Raw genomic sequence first — 20,103 nt, forward strand, 5'->3', positions numbered from 1 at the left:
ACATGATAAATGAAATTGATTAACCAACGTACATATGTATGTGATATACATAAGCAGGCTTGCAAAAAATGCGTTAACTAAATAATTGAGTTGATATTTTAATTAAAATTTCTTTTTGCTTGTAATCACGAAAATAGTATTTAAAATATTTTCTTTTTTTAATTTTTAATCCCAAATACAAAATTGAAAAGTAAAAAAAATATAATCTCGAACTTTTAAACATTAAAATTAAAAAACTATTTTAAATTAAAAAATATTTTCTCATATATAAAAATAAAAATTTAATTCCAAAATCAAAAAAATTTGAGTGTTTAATTTTCAAGATGCTGTTAAAAAAATTTGAAATAAAAAATTTGCAACCCTGGTATGTTTGGAGAGTAGTATTGAAAAAAGACATATTGCACAAAATAACAAATAACAATTACAAAGAATAACTGAATAACAATTCAAACTTTAAATGGTGCTGTTATGCCATGGATAAGGTTATGCATGATTTTTCCTGTTATATGTAGTGATTTTAAATTGATATAAAAGATCAGACGGTGATCTGTAAATTACTAAGTACATTCGGTGTAATAAATTCGCTTGAAGTTATTTAATTTTTTGTTTAGTGCAATTAAAAACCAAAGCAAATTTATTATCTCTCTATTCGAGTAATTAATCGAAATAAAATATAATACGAAATAGAGAAATCAATAGTAAAAAAAGTAATTAGTTGTAAAAAGACTAACTACAGAAAATTACCAATGTAAACATTACTAAATAATTAAAAAATAATGTCTACAAACTAAAAAAAATTATAAAAATAAAGAAGGTTGATTCCACACCTAATATATTTCAAAAACTCGCATGATTTTTTCTAATTGCATTTGTTTTTGTTAGCACATTGCAATTGTAAAGTTTTGTTAAATAAGTTTGTTTACTGAAACGCGATAATTATATTTTTTTTTTAATTTTAAACTGAAACAATGCTGAGAACTTTTGGATATAATCGTTCAGAATGATTTATTTTTTCTATTGTCAACAATGAATTTGTTTCATTTGTTGTGCGTGCCACTCGGTCTATTAAATTACACGCTGCCTTTGTGCAGCTACAACACTACTAATTTGAATTTTGCTTTTTGTTGCGATCACGTTTATTTAAATAAACTCCCGCTGAATTGTTTAAATGGTTCTCCAAATAAATCATGAAAAAACTTTGACCTACTTTTGTTGTATGCATAGCATCAACTATTGCTGCGCTTAGCGGGAGTCGGTCAGTTCATTGGCTCTATTTTTACCCATCCTGTTCTTTATGTTTAATTAAATATATTTTTTGTGGCGTATCGAAGGCGCTTTATAGGCTGGTTCTTCTTTTATTGTATATAAGTTTTTTCGTTCGTTTCGATTCGTTTAGGGTGTATAGGGAGAAGGTGCGTTTTTGTTGATTGTTTTTGGTGTAATTGACATTGAACTAAACTTTTACTGATTTCTTTCGCTATTTTTGTGGCTTGTTAAATTTTCTACACAAAAATATAGATACTGAATTTCTGAGCAGTTTCCGAAGTTTTCTTTCTGTCAATAAAAAACACTTTGTGTTGGAAATTGCAGGTCAAATGTCAGTTCTATAATACGAGATTGTGTATTGGTTGGGGTTAGGGTCCTTTGCCACAGAGCTGTTAGTAACATTGCATACACCCTTGCTATTGTTGTCCCAAACCCGTTATGTGATTATATTTTTGAAATGTAAACATGCAAATTAGTTTAGTTGTGTATAGTATGTATTTGATACATTTTAATTTATCAGTTTATTCAATATTTAACATAAACTTATGTATTTATCTTTATCGTATATAATTTAAATGTATTTGTATTCGTTTAAGTATTTTTGCACATATTTTGTTTAACAAGTTTTTTTTTAGTAGCTCTCATTGCTTTGCCCTCTTCACACTACCAATTTCGTCTTCATTTTCATGTACATGCTTTTCGTATGTTGGTGTGTAAGCTTGACTATTGTCTGGCTTATTTAATATTTAACTTAAAATTACTACAATAATAACAAACATTAAACAATTAATGTCTTTGGGCGAGCGAACAAAAAAGTGATAATAATAATATTAAACGACAAACAACAGACAAATGAATGAACGACGAAAGAGTTGCTGCATGTGTGTGTGTTTGTAATGGTAGTATAGTTGTAGCAGTTACAGTAGCGTTTGCCGCCACCTCCTCGACAGTTCTTCCAACGCTAGCGTGTCACATCATCCATGCACACCAAACAAATTTAGACAAATTCATAGCCAATGCCAAATTGAAAACCATTCACTGGTTTGTCGCTCGCATATTTTCGTACCGGTATGCAATAATTCATTTCAATGCGTGCACGTTCGGCTAATTTAAATGCTAGGCCAACACCAAAAGCGCTGCGCATGTTTTCTAGAAAAGTGAAGAAATAAATAAACACATAAAATACTTGCATACAGACATATTAACATTTTATTGGAAGTTATATTTAGATTGTCGTATTTGGTAAATATATATGGGTGAAAAATTAACAAATTAGAAAAAAATGCTAAAAGAACTTTTAAAAACACGGTAAAATGTTTTTACTGATTTTTAAAAAAATCGAAACGCTTTTAAAATATATCGGGAGGCTTTCGTAGCTTCAGTTAACGCATAAGTAAACCAAAGTAAAAATCTTAAAAAAAAGTTTTTGTATCTTACCTGCTGAAAATGAGTTGAAGCCTCCGCAATTGTAGAATAAATGTGTACGGAAATTGTTAGCCAATCCCTTGAATACATGATTGAACGGCAAGGGTCCCCACAAGTGAAGACCAGTGCACCAGTGAGTCTTAAAGAAAAAAAAACAGGATTATAAATAATAAAGCTTAAATTGCAACTAATGAAAATCTCACCTGCGCACCGATGGATGTGCCATCCACCACCGGACCAGCGCCACCGTACTTGAATCCTCTAAGCGTCAGTGGACCACCACAATAGAACAAACTACTGATTGGTAGTACTGTTGTGTTTTTAGTCTCCTTAATCACACCAATGCGACCACAAACTTGTGCCACAAGTCCGGCAATCAATGGCACACTTATTTCACCATGCGTAGTGCTGCTCATGTAGGCAACATTGCCACCCAAACCACAATATTCGTTGACTGATTTCAACATTAGGCCTTGTGTGGGAAATACGGGATTATCACGCTGATCATAAATTACAGAATAACGCACCAGTGATGCCAATTTGGGGCCACAATGTTCGCGTATGGCAAATGGAACTTGTTTCGCCAGCAAAGACGTTTCGCGTATAGACGCCTCATACTGTACGGAGTGGGTGAGCTGTTGCAAAAACCAAAGACACAAATTAGTGTGTGAAGTATTTTAAGTAGTTGCACACTTACCTCTAAAGGATAGAGCGTGTTAATTGAGAAATCTGTCAAGAAACCCAAATTGGCATTTTGAAACGAGCTAATATCCATGCGATCCACGTGTCGGAAGAGTGAAAGGGAGACTCTGTGTGACATTAAAATAATTTTAATTTAGCGGTTTAGCAAAATTTTTCAATTATTTTTAAACTCACTCTGGTCGATTCTCCACGAAGCGCGTATGAAAGAATGACTTCCAGAAACGCAGTTGCAATTCATTGGCACGTGTTGTCGCATAGGAGCCCTGCAGTGAAATACTTTCACCGCGTCCAAACAAATTCGGTATGCTCAATTCGGTGCGCAGTGAACCCTCATTTTGGCCCACTTCAGTGCCCACCGAGCCAACGAGACGCGACAATTCTTGACCCTTCAGCGTTATCTCATAGCCATTGGGTGAGGCGTTCTCGCCCTTGCTCACGTCAACGCGCACCTGTACATCTTTGAAAATGCCCAATTCATGGAGGTAGGACTTGGCGCTGTAAATAATTTTCAAAATAATTATTAATGACAAAATGAAAAGCTTCATAATATGATAAGCACTTACTTCATTGACTCAATCATGAGGTCTTGAAAATTGCGCGCTTTAAACAGTCCTTCGGCTGCCTTCATAACGTAATCATTGTGTGTGCGCAGCAAACCGCTGACATTTACACGTTCCACGTGAGCCTGGCGTGCGTGACAGTGTTAATTAGGTTTACACAACATAGGCATATTTCATAACGTAATTAATTACTCACTGGTATTTTGGATAAATCCACCTTTGCCTGCTCTTTCACAGTACGCGTGGGTCTCGGCATTTTGCTGCTGATTTATTTACACTTAAGGGCTGATTGATTGTTGTAGTTGTAATAAATGCGACGACTGCAAAAAAAAAAAAGTTTTTAATAAAAAAAAAATAAGTTTTTAAATAAAAAAAAAAATAAGTTTTTAAATAAAAAAAAATATTTTTTATTAATTAATTTAATAATTTAAAGAAATAGTTATACAATCAATCAATTAGACAAAATAATTAAAAATTAAATTTAACTTTAAATGTTTGAAATAATAATAAAAAAAATTTAAATTATATGGCAGCTCTTTAAGTCGTGCGAAAGGTTGATTAAATTCGGAAAATTTAATAAATAAGTAGTTGTCAGATATTTTTACATCTATACAGATTGTGTATTAAAAGCATTTTGCATTCTTAAAATTTATACTAACAATTTTCTTTTTTAATTGCAGATCGAATTGGAGAATCTCAATAGCGCAACAGATGAAATTAATAAGCTCGAAATTGAATTAGAGGTAAATTTCGTAGACACAATGTCCATAGTGTTCTGGCGAATATATATAATTTTCTTTCATATTATTTCAGGAAGCTAATTCCACATTCCGTATACTCTTAAATGAATCTACAAGACGACTAAAAGTATCATCAAAAAAGTTGGGCAGCTGCATTGAAAAGGCACGGCCCTACTATGAGGCATTGGAAAAAGCGCGTGAGGCGCAAATTGAGTGCCAGAAGGCGGCAGTGAAATTTCAACGCGCCAATGGTTAGTTAAACGATGAAAGCTGATAAATTAAAAAAATAGTAGAGCAAAAGAAAAAAAATAAAAGAGCAATCTTTTTTATTTTGTTTTTGGCATATATGGTTACACATATTAAAAATAATAATAACATAAATAACTTTTTCTCAAAAATAAATGCTCTAACAATAACTACAAATTTGCAATTTTCACAGAAATTCATGCTGCCGCTAAGGAAACCGTGGCTTTAGCCGAACAGCGTTTTATGTCTAATTCACACGAGTGGCAATTCGACAATGCCTGGCAGGAAATGTTAAATCATGCCACACAAAAGGTAATGGATGCGGAAAAGCAAAAGGCAGAGTGTCATGAAGAACATCAACAACGCGCTATGGTTTTCAGCACAGCTGAACAAACGGTAAGCAAACTATATACTTAAGTTGTGTACACAAAAAAAAAAAAAGAATTACTAAATTAATTCTACCACTCTAAGGTTCAACAACTTGAAGAACGTTTCCGTCGTAGCATAAATAAATCACGCCCGTATTTCGAAGAGAAACAAATTTGCAATGATCAGCTGCTAACACAAAAGGATCGCATACACGAACTACAGCAGCAGGTACAAGCAGCAAAGAACACCTACGCCACAGCGCTACGCAATCTTGAACGCATCAGCGAAGACATACACCGTCAGCGTGGTGATTTTCAACAAATGGGCGCACCACCACCGGGTCCACGTGAACCGGGCGTCGGCGCCGAACTAAATTCGCCTACAACGACCACGCTGCCACCGTTGCCCGACTTCCAATTGGAGTTGGAGAAATGTGATTATCCTTCAATTGCCGGCAGCCAAATATCGCTGAGTGGCAATTCGCATCGTTCCAGCGATTTGGCGAGTGTCAGCACTCAACCTGCCTCCATGAGCCACAGTGTTGGTGGTGATGAATCCGAAACCGAAGAGTGTGAAGCCGACTATGCGGACAGTGCTGAATTGAATGGCGTCGTAGATGAACGTGATCTCGAAGAACTGCGCCAGAAGGTGAAAATACTCGCAGTACGCCCGATCGAGGGTGGCGATGGTGAACAGCAGCGCAATGACATGTGGGAGCATGAATTAACCGCCACCGTGAATAAGTTAGATCAATTAATGCTAATGAATGAATGTGCGTTGAAGCAACAGAAACAGCTTAAAATGAAACAACAGCAACAGCAGCAACAAAAACAACCCGAACGGCAAGTGACTGGCGCCGGTATACGTCCCGTTTCTTTGGGCGCGGAGGCACCAGCACAAATGTACGATATTGTACACGCCAAACCGGCAGCAGTGGTTGAGGAAATCGACGAAGATGACGTTGATGTAGTTGTGGTGACGGGCAAGGCAGGACCGCTCGTACAAATCACACATGCCAAGCAGGCAGAATCGCAAGTCGATGCTGGGGTGGTCAGTTATCCAGCAACGCCCGAACACACTGTACAGCCCTTGAAGAAATTACAGCAGAAATTGGGTCCCTTGCCAACGGTGAATGTTTCGATGCGTGAATTGCCATTGTTAGCACGTCTCTCCAACGAAATACTCGACCGTACAACTAGCAACAATAGAGTCCGTCAGTTGCGGCGACGTTCGCTAGACTAAAGGGCTGCGGCCAGCCAGTTGCGCTGGCTTTTGGGTAATTTTAAGCGAGCATTAGTTAGCAATAAGCGGGGAGCGTAATATGTATTACACGAGTATTGCTTAAAGTACACACATAACTACTAATTACCTATGCATACGGATATTTTTTAAGTTTACATCTAATAAATATATATTTGTGAAAGTAATTATTTTTGTGCAAAAGAAAAAGAAAATTCGCAGTGAAAATTGTTTACCATGTAAAAGTATAATTATTGCAAAATCAAATGTAATATTTATTTGAAATAATTGTAAAAATAAATAAATATCGATATTATTGTATAATTAATTGTTTATGTAGGATAAATCATTAAAAATAAAATGAAAGTGCAAATCTCCAATTATCAATAAATTAATAGAAATAAATATCTAGAATCGCTATATCATAGAATACTACTTTCAATTTTAAAAGAGCGAATTTTAAATTAATGTGAATATTCCAATTAGGGTAAGCTTGCAAGTACACATTTCCAAAAAAGTTTTGCTAAGAAGCAACTGAATGGAACAAAATCATGATGGACAGCTACTGTCTGCAGATTCTGAATTAATATGTTATAACTAAAAATTAAAATAAGTAAGCCGAAGTAAATAAAAGCAAAATTTAAGAAAAAATACAATGTTTGTTTTCTAAGAAGGTTTATGTCCAGCATAGAGAAAAGGATAATTAAAAAAAGAATTTAATTTAATATAAATAAAATCGACGAAACTGATGCAGATATTTTTTTAAGCCAATAGACAACAACTTATTTCTGAAACATTTCTGACGTAATTTTGAGGAATGGAACCAAGTTGACAGTGCTTTGCCGGATAAAAATCCTCGTTCGTTCCGGTTACTGAGACCGGCTGTCGTGAGAAAGGATTTCTGAAATTTCCGTTAATATTGTACATTAATAAAAATTCCGACACTACCGCAAGTTATTTTGAGAAGTCTCTTTCTAAGAGAGCATTTAATTTTCAGCGACAAAATTTTATTAGAAAAATTCTTTGTTAAAAAGCCTCCACTAATTGTAAAAACCGTCATTCAAGTAAAAATTCATCTAATACCACTCTTCCTTTGATCCGACCCCCTAGAAACAACCGTTTCTTGTGCCTACCGTTAGATGACTTCGATGACAACCAACCCGATTCTTATTTATTATAATGTAAAATGAAATAAAAAACCTCTCAATAAAGAAATCCTCTCATAAAATATATATGTACATATATGCCTTTCAAATAACGAAATCGAATCTGCATACTTTAAGATTTTTTTATTAAAGACATATATTTATTTTATTAAAACGCGATTTGAAATGAACAATATGCCTACAACATATGACAAATGATATAATAGTAGTATCACCAGGTATTTCATAAATGAGATATTTCAGTTGCTATCACATCTTTATCATATGTAAGTAATGGCCAATAACAAAGATTACATGAAAAAAAAAATATTTTTTGTTTCATAAGTCATAAACCAAAATAATGTGTAAGTATGTAAGCATGAGGCAACATTCAAATTTTAAATGCTGCTAGTCTTATGACATCATTCTTTTTTCTAGCGACCTTGCTTAATAAATTGATTCTTTATGAGAAACTAGGAGCTTTACTATGAGATTAAAAGGATATTTTGTTTATCAAATAAATACTCATGCCAATAATACGGTGCCAAGCTTTCTAATTTTGTTGGACTAAGTCATCAGGTGGTTGCTCTAAACGCAGATGGTATGAATGAGAAAATCTGCGTCTTTTAATCAAACACTTAAGCATGGCAACCTGTGTTTTAGTAATATTATTAGTAATGTATCAATATAATTAATTTATGCTCTAACAACACATTAATTTAATAATTCCTTACTTATATAACCTTAATTTTACGCTGGATTTACCTTAAAGGTTGAACACCTCAGCTGTTTGTCACACACCTCCAACACTTTGTTTATTCAACGCACTTTATATTCTTCACCTTTATTCTTTAAATTGTGCACTTATTTTTTTATTGGCGCTTTCTGGCACAATTTGTAAAAATCCACATTACAACCGAAAAAATGCAAAACACACACGAGAAATAAAATTCGGCAAACTATCAAACGATAATAGCTGTCAGATGAAATCAGTTAACATACAGCTGACACACAGGAACACCCAAATGTATAGGAATAGTGCCAAATTTTGGTGAGTTGCATTGATACTTTTTCGAACAACAGTATGAGTGTGTATTTTTACTAGATTAATTATAAAAATCAAAATTGTCATATGATATCATTTGTTAGCTTTTGTTTTCGTACATTTTTTTATAAAATTGTTCTTATCAGAAAACTGGAAAAAGTGGCATCTCTCAGTAGCCCAAAAATAAACAACACCTCCCACCACCCTTTATAAACAGCTGTTCTAGTTCTATAAGCTCAACCTAAAACACATTACCATAGACATACGTAACCGTTGCATTTCATAGAAATGGCACTTTCACATGCCCGCAAAGAGGAGATTCCTAAAGATGCTGTAATTATTAGTGAGGAGCAAGCACTAGCTTATCAGTGGAGTGTTATTTCGGGATGGGAAAATCGGTGGGATGTGTGGAGCTTACGTTATGGACCCGGCATACTAGGAGCTATGGCAGCTGCTACAGGCATTTACGTTAACAATCACTATCGCAGGAAATTGAAACTAGGCAATTATGGCAAGGCATCCACATACCTGCCAATCGTAGTCATACCTGCCATGTTTTCAGTGTTGTCACACAAATTTATGGTGCAAAGATATGTAATATTGGGTCAAAATAACGATTGTCCACTTTGCTTGCAATTACGTGCAAGTACCTTACAAGGTGGTCTAGGCGTTTGCTACCCAACTTTATTGGCACCTTTTGCAGCTTTCATGTTTGCCACACGTCATTACACATATCGTTTGCCATCCGTAACGAAGGAGCCACTAGAAGTGTTTAAACTATGGCAGGGCATGACGCGACCTATATTGCCGATACTGGGAGCAGCGTTAGCTGGACAAGCAGCTGTGGCTATGTATATGACCTACAAAGAACAGATGCAAAATTGGCGCTTACATTTAAAAATGCAGCATTTAGAGCAGTTAGCGGAGGAAAAGCAGCAGGAGGAAAAAGCATTGGAGGCAGCAAAGAATTTTTAACCGCTTTGTTAAATTTGTTTACATCTATATTTATTGCTGAATGTTAAGAAAATAGAAAATATGCCTTTAAACGAACATTTATACTGCTTATTGTGTGAATTTTTCAGACTGGGTACTAGTTACTAATTTGTTTTAGGTAGAAATAATTAGCTACATTGTGATGCACAAAATTCTATATATTTATTTGTTAAATCGTTAGTACAAATGCATACTTCGATTTAATAATGGCTTAATACATTATATCTTATACACTCTCAATATGTTTTACCACATACATAAATTAGGGTGAACTATTTGACAATTAAAAATTAATTTTCTACCTTAATTCAAGAATTTTTTGCATTTTTAACAAACTGAGCTAACAAAATGTGAGTTAGTTAAATAGCAATTGGATGCTTAGATCATCGGTTTATTTTTCACAAAAATAAAAGCAATAATGTTATTCTTACAGAAATTAAAGCGTCGGCAATTTTTTTTTGTAATTTTGTCATAGTCTCAAGAATCAGTTAGGAATTTTGAAATATTTTAGTAGAATATTAATTAGCAAGTTATATAAAATTGATTTAGTTCTTTTTCAAACTCACATTTTGAACTGAATAGTTTTAATTAAAAACTCAAACATACAGAGTTGCATACCAACTATTTCAAACCTAATTTTTTAGGAATGTACTTCTATGAATATTTTGTCGGTGATTTGAAATGTTAATTCCAACATTTTAATAATAATAAATTAATAATTTTGTAATAGTAGCATAACTATTGAATATTTTTTAATATATAACATATGTATGTAGAGCACATATTGTTGCTAGTTACTGCAAGGTGTAAAGGAATGATGGTTATATATTTGTAAATCTGGTTTTTATTACGACTTTTAATTTTCAATATAATAATATTCAGTTAGTTATTATATGTGCATATGTTTACGAAGGAGGTATGTATATATAATTAATATACCAAATATGTATATATATGTAGATAAATGTATAACTATAAATACCTGAAACACACATTTATTACAATCAGCATCAATAACAGTATTTTCATAAATTTTTTATCGAATAAATATTGCAATCACCAAAGGCAAACTCTGCTGTGGTTGAAAAAGAAATCAACTGATTTTTCTAACCACCATTTATAACTTCATTCAAATATACAGTATGTAGAATTTTAAGTTAATTACAAATATACATACATTTACAATGTCTACGATATACAATTTTTAATGAATAAATAAAAAAAATTTAACGGTGTACAATATAATTAACAATTAACTAGAGTAACATTGGCTAATAATACAACACATCAATAAACTCCTTTTGCTTTAGTAAGTAAGTTAAAGTAAATATTTACGTTTACATTATACATACTACGTAAGTGCTTAATGAACTGCATTGTTATATGTACGATTTAATTACTAATGAATATAGGGTGCCGCTAAATCACTGCACAATTTGCCAACATTATAAATAATATAAATCGCATACGTTGCATCATGTGTCGCACTCAATCGAAGGTCAGTGGTATTGAGGTAAATGGAAGTACGGGACATGTAGGCTCCAATTGCAGTGCAGTCGCCATACAATCAGCAGAGGCAGTGTAATCTCCCAGTGTCTCCATAACTTTGCCCAAACTGAACCTAGTAGAGTAAACAAAATGTTGAAATTTATAGTTAAAAATATTTAAGAAAATTAGATTTTATACCATATTTTTGGGCAGTTGGGATCCAAGCGCGCGGCATCCTTCAGCATCTTCTCCGCCAGGCGTGGTTCGCCAAGCACGTGATGTGTTTCGCCGAGCGCACGTAATGCCTCTGTGTGATTTGGATTGGCCGAAACGGCGTTAAGGAAACACTGTTTCGCATCGTTCCACTGCTCTAGATATAAGTAAATTTGACCGCGCTGCAAACAAAATGGGCACGGGTGTTAGTATTTCTTTTTTAAAAATATAAAATACAGTTGGAAGATTTCATAGTTACGAAATTTATTATTTACTATAATTTAAAATTGTACAAAGTCTACTGTGTCACAAATTTGTCTTTGTAAATAGTAAACAAGATGTGCAAATCAATTCAAATTATTTGGAGTCAAGTTCAAACTGCATCTTACCATAAACATGATTTGATGTGATAGCGGATAGATTTGCGATGCCTCTTGTATGCAATTCAATGCCTCATGCGGCTGTTCGATGTTCAAATACGCATCGGCGAGCAGCAGCCAAATCTATAGAATCGGAAAGAAGTGTAAATATTAAACAAAGTGTATGATCAATTAAGTCACGCATAACTCACCTTAATCTGTATCATCCATGGCCGCTGCGGTCCCGGACGTGGTGTAAAAGAACTCAGTGAGCTGGCTGCTTCACTTAAAGCTTGTTCAACACGCGAAACTGCCGCCAAAGAAGCAGCATACACAGAATCTGAGGGGAAGTGGAGAATTTTATGTTTATTTGTTATAATTTTTTTGTGTTTCAAATACGAAAAAATGAAAAAGAGAAACGCAACTCGAACTTGAAGGAGCTTAGTGAAAGGCAAGTAAAGGCTTGAATAGCCAAACAATTCATTTTTTTGTAAATAGCAGTAAAAGGTTAATTAGGCTGAGTGAGTGAGCACATTTGTTAACTTTTTTCAGAATATAACAAAATTATTTTAAAGCAACTGGAGCAGAATCTGTGTTGTGTGTGTTTAGCAAGCAGAGCCGAGTGTTTTGTTGTTTTTTTTTTTTTAATGAAAACTGTTAAGTAACTAGTTACACTTACAATTTCAAATAAGTTGTTGCGCAAAAGTGGCCAACAGTAAAAATTATTAGATAGTTTTTGGTAACACATATTGAAGTATAGTAAACAAAATTAGTAAAAATTATCAACTAAGTTTTATACAAGATAATTTTATGAATTGTGATGCTTTATTTAAATGTGAGAGCAATGTAAATGATTATACAATTCATGGTATATTAGCGATACTATAAATTTATTATACAAAATTTTTTCGATTACTTTTTTATTTTTAAATTTTGATATTTAAAATTCAGTAGTAATATTAAATATTTACTTTTTAACTGCTTTTTCATTTGAATAGTAATTTTAAAATATGTCCAAAAATTTACCCATAAAGTAATTTGGACACAATTTAAAAGAAAAGTTATGAGTATCCCTGTGACAATTGTCTAATATGTCATTATATTTCAAATATGGTAAATAATTTAAATGTAACAGCCATGCTGTCCACAACTTACTTGAATCCTTATCTGACATTTGCGACGACACTGCTGTTGGATTCATGTGCACCACAATACTTCTGGTATCAGAATGCTTCTCCTCCTCCACGCTCACTTGTCCCTCGTACAATTCACGCCAAATGGCCAGCATCTTTTGCACCGATACCAGCGATAATTCGGCGTCTTGTAAATGCAATTGCAGGTGGGCTTTTACGTGCAGTAAATTCAAGTTATCTGGAAACTCGTCCAGCGCATCTTCCACAACAGCCAGCGCTTCACGTGGCCGACGTGATGCGGTCAACAATAAAGCGAATAAATGCAAACTGGGTGCATGTTCAGTGCGCAATGCTAACGCAAAGCGTACATGTGTGAGCGCCTCCGCGATATTACCAAGTAATGCATACTGCAATGAAAGATAGTATTCGCATAGATGATCGTTGTCATCGTTTTGTACAGCCTTCTCAAGTGACTCCAATGCCAGCTTATTGTAGGAATCACGCTCTGATTTAAGCGTTGTCAGTATGGCCAATTGCTGGTGACCAATACCGACGAAAAGTTGACTCCGCGTTGGTCGTATGCCTGAAATAAAATTTATTTTTTATTTAAATTTGATACTTTAAAGTATTAGCCAACACGCACCTTTGGTTTCGCGCTTAAGCGCCTGATGCGCAAAGTCTAGCCCCTCTTTGATCAACGCTAAAGATTCGTAGCACAAACGCGCTGCCATCAAGCAGGGTAATGGATCACTTGGCGTCAATTTGATGGATTCTTGTAGCACACGTAATGCGTGCGCATGCTTCCCGGCGGCCATTAGACTTATACCATATTGCCGCCATACATGCTGTTCGCCAAAGGAAAATTTTAATGCCTTCTCAAAGGACTCCTGCAACATATTCACCAAACCCCAGCGCACGGTTGCGAGTGTAAGCAGATCATATACTGCCGAAGCGTTACCCATAGCATGTTGACGCGCCACACGAAATTCAGGACTCTGTGAGAGCACTGTGTCACGCACCGCTAATGCTTCTGATATGAGTAGTAGTAATAGTGTTTCCTCGTGATGGTTACGTGGTGTAAACTGATTACGTGCTGCATATTTACGCGGTTTCCACAAACGTTTCGTTGTGGTCGAACGAAGTGCCTGCCCAGTGGGCTTTTTCGTGAAGGGTGCTGTATAAATGGTGCCCGAGACACCGCGAAGCAGCACCTCCGCCAATTGTCGCGCCAATGTTAAGCGCAATGACTGTGTCGTTTTCGTTTCAATGGCATTCAACATGGTGCGGTAGCGTTCGATTGCCTCCTGCAATTTGCCCGCCTTGATAAGTACAATTGGTGCGCGTTGCAATGCAGTTTCGAGAATGGCGCCCATGTGTCGTTTAAGTTCCAATGGGTTGGCAGGTATAGTGGTGCTTATAGTTAAGCTACTACCTCCTAGTGAGGATTGCAGTCCACCCATATTACTAGTGGAATTTATTGCTAGCATCGATCCGGCATTGGCTGCGCTATTGGTCGCAGATGAATATGACGCAATATCCTGCTCTTGGAGATATAGAAGACCTAAGTCTGTGGCACGCTCGAAGCAAGTAATCTGATAGAAGAAAGTAGATTATGATTAAAGCAACTCTTTTTGTTTTAAATAATATTAATTCAACAATTTGTTTTTTACAAAAATTCATATATCTACCATTTCGGCTTCCTTTTCGGCCTTTTTGAATTTCGACGTCGGTTTACTGGTTTGGTTTTCCAAGCACAACCCTTTAATGGCATATGATTCAGCTAATATTTTCAGGCTACGTCTGTAATAATTTTATACACATGAACATTATTGCAATAAATATAAGTTTATATTTTTCACTTACAGCGTCAATTCTTTTTCAGCTAAGGTATTTAGCTCGGCTTTAACAAAGTTTTCTAAACTTTTCTCATATTCGCCACAAGCGTAGCAGAGCTTTGCTAACAACAAATATGCATCCAAAGCTATGCCTGCTTTCTGGCCACTTTCTCCCGTCACTAGATGTAAACAGCGGCGTGCGTCCTGCAGACCACTTTTGGCTTTGGCAAAATTACTTTCGATGGGAGCATTTTCTTCGAGGTAGTTTTCAAGTTTCGCTTCACCAATTAGGAAATTCGCAAGGCATTCTAAATTAAATTAATTACATTAATTCAAATGTTTTTGCTCAATTTTTATTATTTATTTTTATTGAAAAAAAAATAACCACTATTTAATGTGAAAATGGCACAATGATATGAATCACTTTTTCAGAATAAAAAGTCCACTTTTGTTCTCTATTTTATAATTACTTTCGGCATTAATTTGCACTAGGTCCCCATACATATAAAGTATGTCCAATAATCCCCCCCCTTTTTACGCGGATAACAGTAACCACATATGATTGCTGTTGCTATTTTTTTATTGTTTGTAAACCGTGTTTTGTTGCTGTTGTTGTGTTGCGTTTGATGACATAATAACTTTGCCATTAACACTATTTCCCTACTTTAGATATGTGATTTACTCACATTCATATCAGCATTGTTTTTGTTAGCGTATTTGCGCATACAACTATTGCAGTGAATATAATTAGTTTAATTCAATTAAACAGTTTGCTGACACAGTTTCTTCACACTTACCATTATTTGGCGAACCTGTTTTGAGCTCCTCCGTCAGCTCGATAACTCGTTGCCATTTCCCTTCACTTCGGCAGCTCTCAATAAGTGCCTCAACTTTTGTTGTGTTACGCATTCTGCCGGCCATAATTGTATTGAAAAACAAAATTTGTTTTTTTTTTTTTAAGAAACACTAAGTTACTACACTAGAGTGCACATCTACGTATGGTGATAATAATTTGGGTGACTGCGAATTGAAAATTTAGCGACACCTTGGATTGTTGGACTTCGCTTCCTCCTTGAACTGAGGTCTTCTTCTTCACTGTCGTTGTTGTCGATTCCAATAGTTACTTATTTTCTGTCGGCTTAAACACTTTGCTTCTTAGACACACGACGTGTTTAGGGTATATTATAAATTATTGCTTTAATTTTAATTGACATTATATTGTTTGCAATTAGTAATTTTAACTTTTATAAATAAAATTTTCCTTTCCTACTGCTGCTGCTTCACGACTGTTGTCAGTGCTGTCATCTGTGATTTTATTGACTTGATTTTTTTTAAAGGCAGCAATGTGTGAAGTAAATAATACAAGGTGAGTCTGGTTTTTAATTTTCTTTTCAATTAGTATTGACTTTCAGACTACTTGAGTATTCTCCTATAATTTCCTATCAGAAAAGTAAGTAAGGAACTAATTTTATTGATGTTTTATTGAAGTGAAACTTCTTAGGCGACTCCGGAAAAGGTTGCGTTAAACGTTTAACGTTTCAGTGGAGGCGGAATAGCGTCGAACGATTAATAGCTTTGGCATACGGCAGCATTAATCCGGATTAACTTCACACTTAATCAGATCCAAATTTGTAGGTGACAGACGGCAACTAAAAGAGTTTGAAACTCTCGTACACAGCTGATTTCCATTTTTATAAATGAAAAAAGATTGAATATAAACATTGCGGTTGTTAGCCGAAGAATCATTTTTTATTACAATAACATGTCAACATGTTATTTTTAAAACTGCTTCATAACAAAAAAACCTCTTGTTTTATTATTGAAAATTTAAAAAACAGCTGTCAAAAAGTATTAGATTGGGCATTTTATAAACAACTTTTGGGTATTTTGCAGTTTCCACATTATCACTGAAGTATGCAAATAACGCATTACCGATATTATTTTTGGGTGCTCGGTTCCCCAGTAGGCCCATATATAAAAATAATTTTACAAACTACTGACATCTAATTTTACAAAACTTCAACAATGCACTAATTTTGGCAGTTCGTTTTAGCGCTGCTCTTCTGGCATCCCGCCTTTTTCACTGACTGTTGGTTGACGGGACCCTGATTGTGTTTTGTTGACAGCTCAGAAAAAAGATCAGGGTCCGCTGCCAGCTGACAAGCGAGAGAGCAAGAAAGGGATTCTGATCAAATTTACCTATGGTATTAGTGCCTATGCGTGAGTGCATCAAGCGTCCTGTGTGTCAAAAATTCTTTTTTTTATATTCGTATTTTGTTATTAAAGTGTTTCCCATAATTAATTCGTGTTCTATATAATATTGACGTACTATTTGTAGTATTTGTACACAGTGAATAGTGATTCAAACAAACAATAAAATGAGTGACAGTGATAATACGCATAACACAGCGGATTCCAGGTTATGTAATGGTAAGTTTCTCTTGAATATTTCAATTGTCCGTAATAGATGCACCTTGTGCATTAAACTTGTGCCGTGAAACTAATATCAATTGGATTGTCAAAAATTTTAATGGTTTGATTTTAAATTTATTTTACAGCGGAAAAAGACAGTGCAGCCTGTGTTTCAAGAGGAGGGAAAACAGCACAATATTATCGTGAATACCGAGCACGAAAGAAAGCAGAGCGGGAAAAGGAGAAATTGGAAATGATGGCTGGCAGTCAATCGAGGAAGAGGAAAACAGCTGCGGAATATCAGAGAGCGCGTGTTCCATCAATCTCTGCGGGAGCATCTATAACTACTGATGTATCAACGGTCGTCAATTCACCGATAACTGCTGGGTCTTCAACGCGTGTTGATGGATTAATGACGGCTGGACCTCCGATCAATGTTGATAATATAAATGACAGTGATAATACGCATAACACAGCGGATTCCAGGTTATGTGATGGTAAGTTTCTCTTGAATATTTCAATTGTCCGTAATAGATGCACCTTGTGCATTAAACTTGTGCCTTGAAACTAATATCAATTGGATTGGCAAAATTTTTAATGGTTTGATTTTAAATTCATTTTACAGCGGAAAAAGACAGTGCAGCCCGTATTTCAAGAGGAGGGAAAACAGCACAGTATTATCGTGAATACCGAGCACGAAAGAAAGCAGAGCGGGAAAAGTACCGAGCACGTAAAAAAAAGAAATGTAAAGTTACATTCACTGATTCAACGTCTGCTGTTCCATCAACCCCTGCGGGAGCATCTATCACTACTGATGTATCAACGGTCGTCAATTCACCGATAACTGCTGGGCCTTCAACGCGTGTTGATGGATTAATGACGGCTGGACCTCCGATCAATGTTGATAAAATAAATGACAGTGATACTACGCATAACACAGCGGATTCCAGGTTATGTGATGGTAAGTTTCTCTTGAATATTTCAATTGTCCGTAATAGATGCACCTTGTACATTAAACTTGTGCTCTTGAAACTAATATCAATTGGATTGGCAAAAATTTTAATGGTTTGATTTTAAATTTATTTTACAGCGGAAAAAGACAGTGCAGCCCGTATTTCAAGAGGAGGGAAAACAGCACAATATTATCGTGAATACCGAGCACGAAAGAAAGCAGAGCGGGAAAAGTACCGAGCACGTAAAAAAAAGAAATGTAAAGTTACATTCACTGATTCAACGTCTGCTGTTCCATCAACCCCTGCGGGAGCATCTATCACTACTGATGTATCAACGGTCGTCAATTCACCGATAACTGCTGGGCCTTCAACGCGTGTTGATGGATTAATGACGGCTGGACCTCCGATCAATGTTGATCCATCAATGATTGCTGAACCTTCTACATGCATTGATCCATCAACGATTGCTGGACCCTCTACAAGTAGTGGTATACATTTCACGGATATACCACGAAGGAAATCAACAGCAGAATATCAGCGAGAGTATAGAAACGAGAGTACAACCGAGGATACAGAGCAAAACAACAATAATACCGGTATCGAAAACGTGAGAAATAATCACCAAATTCCATATTCTCACTTTCAACAACATAAAAAAGCACATACGTTTGTAATGGAAAAATTTACATGTAATAGTTTTGTATTTGTTTGCTCGACATGTGATCGCCTGTGGTCAAACCGCACTTCCTGAGTATATTGATCGGGAAGTACTTGACAGAATTCTACCGGATGTTCCAAGCGAAAATATGAAACTATGTTCAGCGTGTCTACAATCACTGCGGCAAAAAAAAATACCAACTTACGCAGTTTACAATGGCTTCAAATATCCGCCAATGTGTTATGATTTGCCACCGTTGGATGTTAGAACGGAACGATTAATTTCCCCCAGAATTCCTTTCATGGAAATAAAACGTTTGAGTCACGTGCATGGGCAGTTTGGAGTATATGGACAAGTTATAAATGTGCCGGTTGACGTGGATACGATGGTAAAAAAACTACCATGCAATATTGGAGATGATCACAGTATTAACGTGCACATAAAAAAACGGAAGATTCACAAATCGAGCTATGTTCAAGGCTTGGTTAATAAAAGGACAGTTCGAACATGGTTAAACTTTTTCAAAGGTACACCACTTTATCAAGACATAGAAATTGAATGGACCGACATGTGATGGGAAAATGCCAAACGACGAAATCAGTGAACAAATCACAATTGAAGATAGCCTCACTGCCCAGCAACAAACGCTATTATGGGATGAAGATAAATATTTGCGACTTGCGCCAGGAAAAAATCAAATTCCAAAAAGTCTGCTTTTCGATTATTATGCCGAGGAATTGTCTTTTCCGAGTATTCTATAGAGACGGAATTTCAGCATATAGTAATATACTGATAAATTGTAATTTGTTAGTTCTACTTAAAGCTCTTTAATTAATAATTGTCGAGAAACTTTCTTTAAGTATAATTAAAAGTGTGAGTTTTTAAATATTTTTACCTCAAATAATATTAACGTCGTATTTTTATTTTATACGCTTGTTATACATTTCTTTAAGAGCTTAAATAAAAATTATGTATGTACTTCATTTATCTCACATCTGTTTATATACATATAGACATTGCACTCGAGTTCTGATCAGATCCATATGTGTGATTTACATAAAACTTTTTTCGCTTTGCTTGAAAGTTCAAAGGTTAAAATCGAAGTAAAGCAAACATAGGGTGTGTCAGGACGACCGCTTTGCTTTCCACGCTTCTCTCTGTTTTACCATCGCGTCGTGTGTTGTTTTTTCATCTTAATCGATTCGGTAAAATAAACATACACACATATTTTAAAAATGTGTGTTTGAAATAAACTAAAAATAAATAATAAAATAAAAATTACGACTCTTGCTTGTCAAATGCCCAATATTTTGCTTCGTTTA

At 35.1% G+C, this 20,103-nt stretch overlaps 5 protein-coding genes across 8 annotated transcripts in view; 3 read left to right on the plus strand and 2 right to left on the minus strand.

The window, feature by feature from the left end:
• LOC126757021 (SH3 domain-binding protein 5 homolog) overlaps positions 1-7,203 on the plus strand; it is a 46,516-nt gene extending 39,313 nt beyond the window's left edge. The window contains exons 2-5 of the mRNA XM_050470594.1: positions 4,634-4,696; positions 4,767-4,944; positions 5,133-5,335; positions 5,411-7,203. Of these exons, the coding sequence (XP_050326551.1) occupies positions 4,634-4,696; positions 4,767-4,944; positions 5,133-5,335; positions 5,411-6,550 (1,584 nt within the window). The 3' untranslated portion in view covers positions 6,551-7,203. The remainder of the gene's footprint in view (positions 1-4,633; positions 4,697-4,766; positions 4,945-5,132; positions 5,336-5,410) is intronic.
• On the minus strand, positions 1,739-8,665 carry LOC126757029 (SAM50-like protein CG7639). The gene is made up of 8 exons (XM_050470612.1): positions 8,458-8,665; positions 4,150-4,273; positions 3,957-4,078; positions 3,568-3,888; positions 3,389-3,500; positions 2,895-3,326; positions 2,704-2,830; positions 1,739-2,415 (listed from the first exon to the last, which is right to left on the minus strand). The coding sequence occupies exons 2-8, from the start codon at positions 4,207-4,209 to the stop codon at positions 2,264-2,266; spliced, it is 1,326 nt and encodes a 441-aa protein (XP_050326569.1). The 5' UTR covers positions 4,210-4,273; positions 8,458-8,665; the 3' UTR covers positions 1,739-2,263.
• A 303-nt stretch (positions 8,666-8,968) lies between these two features.
• Positions 8,969-9,787, plus strand: LOC126757044 (uncharacterized). The gene has a single exon (XM_050470630.1). It carries the CDS (start codon positions 9,026-9,028, stop codon positions 9,710-9,712), a length of 687 nt encoding a protein of 228 aa, XP_050326587.1. The 5' UTR covers positions 8,969-9,025; the 3' UTR covers positions 9,713-9,787.
• An 80-nt stretch (positions 9,788-9,867) lies between these two features.
• On the minus strand, positions 9,868-16,062 carry LOC126757013 (tetratricopeptide repeat protein 7B). 3 transcript variants are annotated; one of them, XM_050470577.1, is made up of 9 exons: positions 15,556-16,062; positions 14,787-15,066; positions 14,612-14,723; positions 13,567-14,515; positions 12,946-13,506; positions 12,003-12,100; positions 11,821-11,934; positions 11,417-11,613; positions 9,868-11,351 (listed from the first exon to the last, which is right to left on the minus strand). In XM_050470577.1, exons 1-9 carry the CDS (start codon positions 15,677-15,679, stop codon positions 11,219-11,221), a joined length of 2,568 nt encoding a protein of 855 aa, XP_050326534.1. In that variant the 5' UTR covers positions 15,680-16,062; the 3' UTR covers positions 9,868-11,218. The 3 variants fall into 3 exon arrangements, with proteins under 3 accessions (XP_050326534.1, XP_050326533.1, XP_050326535.1); XM_050470576.1 differs by having other exon boundaries at positions 12,003-12,130; XM_050470578.1 differs by lacking the exon at positions 15,556-16,062 and adding an exon at positions 15,229-15,416 and having other exon boundaries at positions 12,003-12,130.
• An 824-nt stretch (positions 16,063-16,886) lies between these two features.
• LOC126757028 (uncharacterized) lies at positions 16,887-19,390 on the plus strand. 2 transcript variants are annotated; one of them, XM_050470611.1, is made up of 4 exons: positions 16,887-17,188; positions 17,317-17,667; positions 17,796-18,131; positions 18,270-19,390. In XM_050470611.1, exons 1-4 carry the CDS (start codon positions 17,137-17,139, stop codon positions 18,872-18,874), a joined length of 1,344 nt encoding a protein of 447 aa, XP_050326568.1. In that variant the 5' UTR covers positions 16,887-17,136; the 3' UTR covers positions 18,875-19,390. The 2 variants fall into 2 exon arrangements, with proteins under 2 accessions (XP_050326568.1, XP_050326566.1); XM_050470609.1 differs by having other exon boundaries at positions 16,891-17,188; positions 18,261-19,390.
• The last annotated feature ends 713 nt before the right edge of the window (positions 19,391-20,103 follow it).

The sequence above is a fragment of the Bactrocera neohumeralis genome, chromosome 4 (assembly GCF_024586455.1).
Source record: "Bactrocera neohumeralis isolate Rockhampton chromosome 4, APGP_CSIRO_Bneo_wtdbg2-racon-allhic-juicebox.fasta_v2, whole genome shotgun sequence".
NCBI lineage: Eukaryota > Metazoa > Arthropoda > Insecta > Diptera > Tephritidae > Bactrocera > Bactrocera neohumeralis.

What these genes read in the sequence shown, in the direction of transcription:
- LOC126757044 (XM_050470630.1), top strand. Translation starts at nt 9,026, where the DNA reads ATGGCACTTTCACATGCCCGCAAAGAGGAGATTCCTAAAGATGCTGTA.
- LOC126757028 (XM_050470609.1), top strand. Translation starts at nt 17,137, where the DNA reads ATGAGTGACAGTGATAATACGCATAACACAGCGGATTCCAGGTTATGT. An exon ending in GGATTCCAGGTTATGTAATG is followed by an intron (nt 17,189 to 17,316) that starts GTAAGTTTCTCT and finishes TTTATTTTACAG; the next exon opens with CGGAAAAAGACAGTGCAGCC. An exon ending in GGATTCCAGGTTATGTGATG is followed by an intron (nt 18,132 to 18,260) that starts GTAAGTTTCTCT and finishes TTTATTTTACAG; the next exon opens with CGGAAAAAGACAGTGCAGCC.
- LOC126757029 (XM_050470612.1), bottom strand. Translation starts at nt 4,209, where the DNA reads ATGCCGAGACCCACGCGTACTGTGAAAGAGCAGGCAAAGGTGGATTTA. An exon ending in TGGATTTATCCAAAATACCA is followed by an intron (nt 4,079 to 4,149) that starts GTGAGTAATTAA and finishes CACGCACGCCAG; the next exon opens with GCTCACGTGGAACGTGTAAA. An exon ending in ACACGCTCTATCCTTTAGAG is followed by an intron (nt 3,327 to 3,388) that starts GTAAGTGTGCAA and finishes TTTTTGCAACAG; the next exon opens with CTCACCCACTCCGTACAGTA.
- LOC126757013 (XM_050470576.1), bottom strand. Translation starts at nt 15,679, where the DNA reads ATGGCCGGCAGAATGCGTAACACAACAAAAGTTGAGGCACTTATTGAG. An exon ending in CCGAAAAGGAAGCCGAAATG is followed by an intron (nt 14,516 to 14,611) that starts GTAGATATATGA and finishes TTCTTCTATCAG; the next exon opens with ATTACTTGCTTCGAGCGTGC. An exon ending in CCCAACTGCCCAAAAATATG is followed by an intron (nt 11,352 to 11,416) that starts GTATAAAATCTA and finishes TTACTCTACTAG; the next exon opens with GTTCAGTTTGGGCAAAGTTA.